Below are 3,172 nucleotides of genomic sequence, written 5' to 3'. Positions count from 1 at the left end.
AACAGATGTATATTTCGTAATGGACAGGAGAAAGCATCATTGCTTGCCAGTGCTGTGATTATGTGGTTAGGAAACCCAAGAGAGTTTTGATATCATTTGCATGAATAAGTGGCCTCAACTAGGTGACCTCGTGCAAGTCTATCATCCGAGAGAACAATAGCTTCCCAGGCACCGATCAGAAGCAGGCTTCCAACAGACGGAGTTTAACTCAGGGACCTGATGACACGGGGGATAGAGGAACCACAGGAGTAGGAGGTGGCCGTGGGCAGGACTAGGGGCAGCTTACAGCCTAGGCAAGAACATGAAGGGAAGAGGCTGAGTTGCCAGGCTTGGCATGGGCTGCACCGAGCTCTCTTCTTGCCTCGTTCCCTCTGAGGCCACCTGGCCCGTGCAGCAGTGAGCCCTGCTGCAGAGCCCTCCTCCTCAGGGCCCCGCTTGCGTCGGCCAGGTGTATGGGTCAGAGCAGTGTTCCAGAATCTGAAGAGGGCTGCCAGGCTCTCTGCAGCTCCTGTGGTGGGAGGTGCCAGATGCAGCCACGTGTTCCGTTTGGATGGGACGTTCCAGCAAGCCCAGATCACAGGACCCGGAACAACTTCACCTACATAGCACCGTCGGGGGCATGGGTGTCTGACCAAGCCCTTGCATGTGCGGTCACCTGCACCCTGCCTCATGCCAGGGCTCCGTGCAGCATGTTGCCTTGCCCCGCAGCGGTGCCAGGCTCACCCGTCGCTGCGAATGGCCTCAGTTCACGTCCATCACTAAACAGAGTTCTGGTGCATGACTTGCCCCATCTAGTCCTCTGTTCCTTTGTCAAGGTGACACTATTTTGAACACTGCTGTCACCGACACTCAGTTTACATGGCCTGATGCACCTCAGCGTCCATTCCTGTTGTGTTGATCATCACAAATGGAACTACTGGTGACAGGGTCTGTGTGTGTCCCGCCTTCCAGGTAACGCCCAGCTGTTTTCCAGACTGATCACCGGTCCTGTCAGCAGCCCTCAAGCCTTTGTTTCTCTATATCCGCGCATCTCGTGATGCTCTGACTTTAAATTTTTAGCTGATCTGGTGAGTAGTGGGGGTGTATCATAGTGGTTTGCTTTTTCCTCATTACTAATGAGGTTGAGAAACAATACATACGGTGTGGATATATGTTTATAATTTTTGTACATGCTATTTTGACTTCTTTTGTGAAATTCCCATTCTAGTTTCTTGAACATTTTTCTACTGGGTCACGTGACTTGATTTTTGTATATTTGTGGGTGTTCCTGGTGGCCTGGAGGTGCGTCATTCTCACCTGTGCATGGTGCTTGCCTGCTCCCGCTCTGCAGACTTCCTGCCCTCTTGATGTATATTTACATGAGTGTATCTCTTTTTTTTTTTTCCCTTTTTGTCTTTTTCTATGTCCGGCAACGGATCGCAACCCTCAGTGTTGCTCCCGTACCGGACCGGGACCAGCAACGGGATTGCAACCCTCGGTGTCACTCCCGCGCCTTGCTCAGCCAGTGAGCGGGAACCGGCCTGTATGTGGGATCCGAACCCTCGGCGGGAGCGCCGCCGCACTTCCCAAGTGGCGCACTGTAGCAGTGCGCCACCGGGCCGGCCCCATGAGTGTATTTCTTAATTTTAAAATAACTATATATTAATATGTGTGAATAAATATATTGTTTTCCTTTAGGATTAGCGTTTGTGACATGTTTAAATTTAAATTTGCCCTACTTTCTCATGCTGGTGTTTTTTTTTGTTTGTTTGTTTTTGTTTTTGGCAGCAGGCCAGTAAGGGGATCTGACCCGCTGACCTTGGTGTCATCAGCACCACACTCCAACTGAGCTAAGCAGCCGGCCCCGCATGCTTGTATTTTAAAAAGCACCTCTTGTGGGCCGGCCCGAGGCTCACTCGGGAGAGTGCGGTGCTGATAACACCAAGGCCTCGGGTTCGGATCCCATATAGGGATGGCCGGTTCGCTCATTGGGTGAGCGTGGTGCTGACAACACCAAGTCAAGGGTTAAGATCCCCTTACCGGTCATCTTTTGAAAAAAAAAAATAACAAAAAATAAAATAAAAAGCACCTCTTGTTATTCTTGAAGACCTGGAACACCAGCAAAAGCAGCCCCCAGGGCCCTGCACTTCTTGTCTGAGTGCACATGATTCCTCTATGAAAATGTCCAGGCTTCCAGTGCCTGGCACTTTTGCCCTGTGTGACCTAGGAAAGAGCTGCCCACTTGGCAGTGTTGTGACAAGAGCCCCTGCACAGCTTGGGGGTCACAGGGAAGGACCAGAGGATCGATTCTAACCAAAAGGGCATTATGAAGAAGCATCCAAAGTTGGAGGCTGGAAGTACTCACAGGAAAGAAATCACCCCTCAGACAATGCACTAGAGAGATGTGAAAAGCTGGGGGAACTTTCCAAAAGCAGTCTAAAGAGCAGTGTGCACACGGACCTTGTAGGAGGCCCGGCCAGTGGCCTGCCAGGTCATGACAGCTCAGGAAGAGGTGGAGCCGGTTGAGACCTGCACCCCATGGACAGCATCCATCTCCCAGGGACTTTCAGGTTGAAGGGTCCGAAGGACACCGCCATGTGAGTGCCTCTCACATACAAGCCCCTCCTCATCAGCTCACCTCCCTTCCAGAACAAAGGTAACAAAGCAAGGCCCAGCAGACCCCTGGTTCCTCTTGTGTCAAAGGCCACAGGCCCCCTCCCACCACACACCTGTGGCCACCCAGACCCTGTGGGGCTCCCCTCTGGACCTGGCCACTGGCTGGCCCAGGAAACAATCTGCAAGGTGAGCTCCCCATCTTAACACGTCGTACTTGGCCTACAAACGGTGGCTGAGCACGTGAGCAGTGTGACACCCACACAATAGGTCTCCTTTTCACACGGACAGGCCCACTCCACCAGGAACACCATGGCTCCAGCACACACTGACCAAATCCAAGATGCTGCCCCGCCCAAGGCTGGACCATGCCCCCAGCTCCTGCCTTCCGTGTGCAACTGGCTACTGGGTGGCTTCAGACTACCGAGCAGACCTCCTTCCCACCCCAGGGCCCTCCAAAGATGGAGGTGGCATCCAGTTTGTGGGCCAAACCCTCTGGACTTTATTCCAGACACGGGCCTAGGCCAGAAGCATGTGGTCGGCCCCAGGGGGGGAAGGGCAGGGAGGCGGGGGTGGGAAG

General features: G+C 53.2%; 1 protein-coding gene across 1 annotated transcript in view; it reads right to left on the bottom strand.

Annotated features, from left to right (window-relative positions):
• Positions 1 to 203: 203 nt before the first annotated feature.
• The window catches only part of LOC103589667 (WD repeat-containing protein KIAA1875-like), a gene marked incomplete at its 5' end in the record, with an annotated part of 8,642 nt that continues 5,673 nt past the window's right edge, over positions 204 to 3,172 (bottom strand). Inside the window, 1 exon segment of the mRNA XM_008571707.1 lies at positions 204 to 289. Coding sequence (XP_008569929.1) covers positions 204 to 289 — 86 coding nt within the window.

The sequence above is a fragment of the Galeopterus variegatus genome, unplaced genomic scaffold (genome assembly GCF_000696425.1).
Source record: "Galeopterus variegatus unplaced genomic scaffold, G_variegatus-3.0.2 Scaffold711, whole genome shotgun sequence".
Taxonomy (NCBI): domain Eukaryota; kingdom Metazoa; phylum Chordata; class Mammalia; order Dermoptera; family Cynocephalidae; genus Galeopterus; species Galeopterus variegatus.
This window is presented reverse-complemented; position numbering and strand designations above follow the sequence as displayed.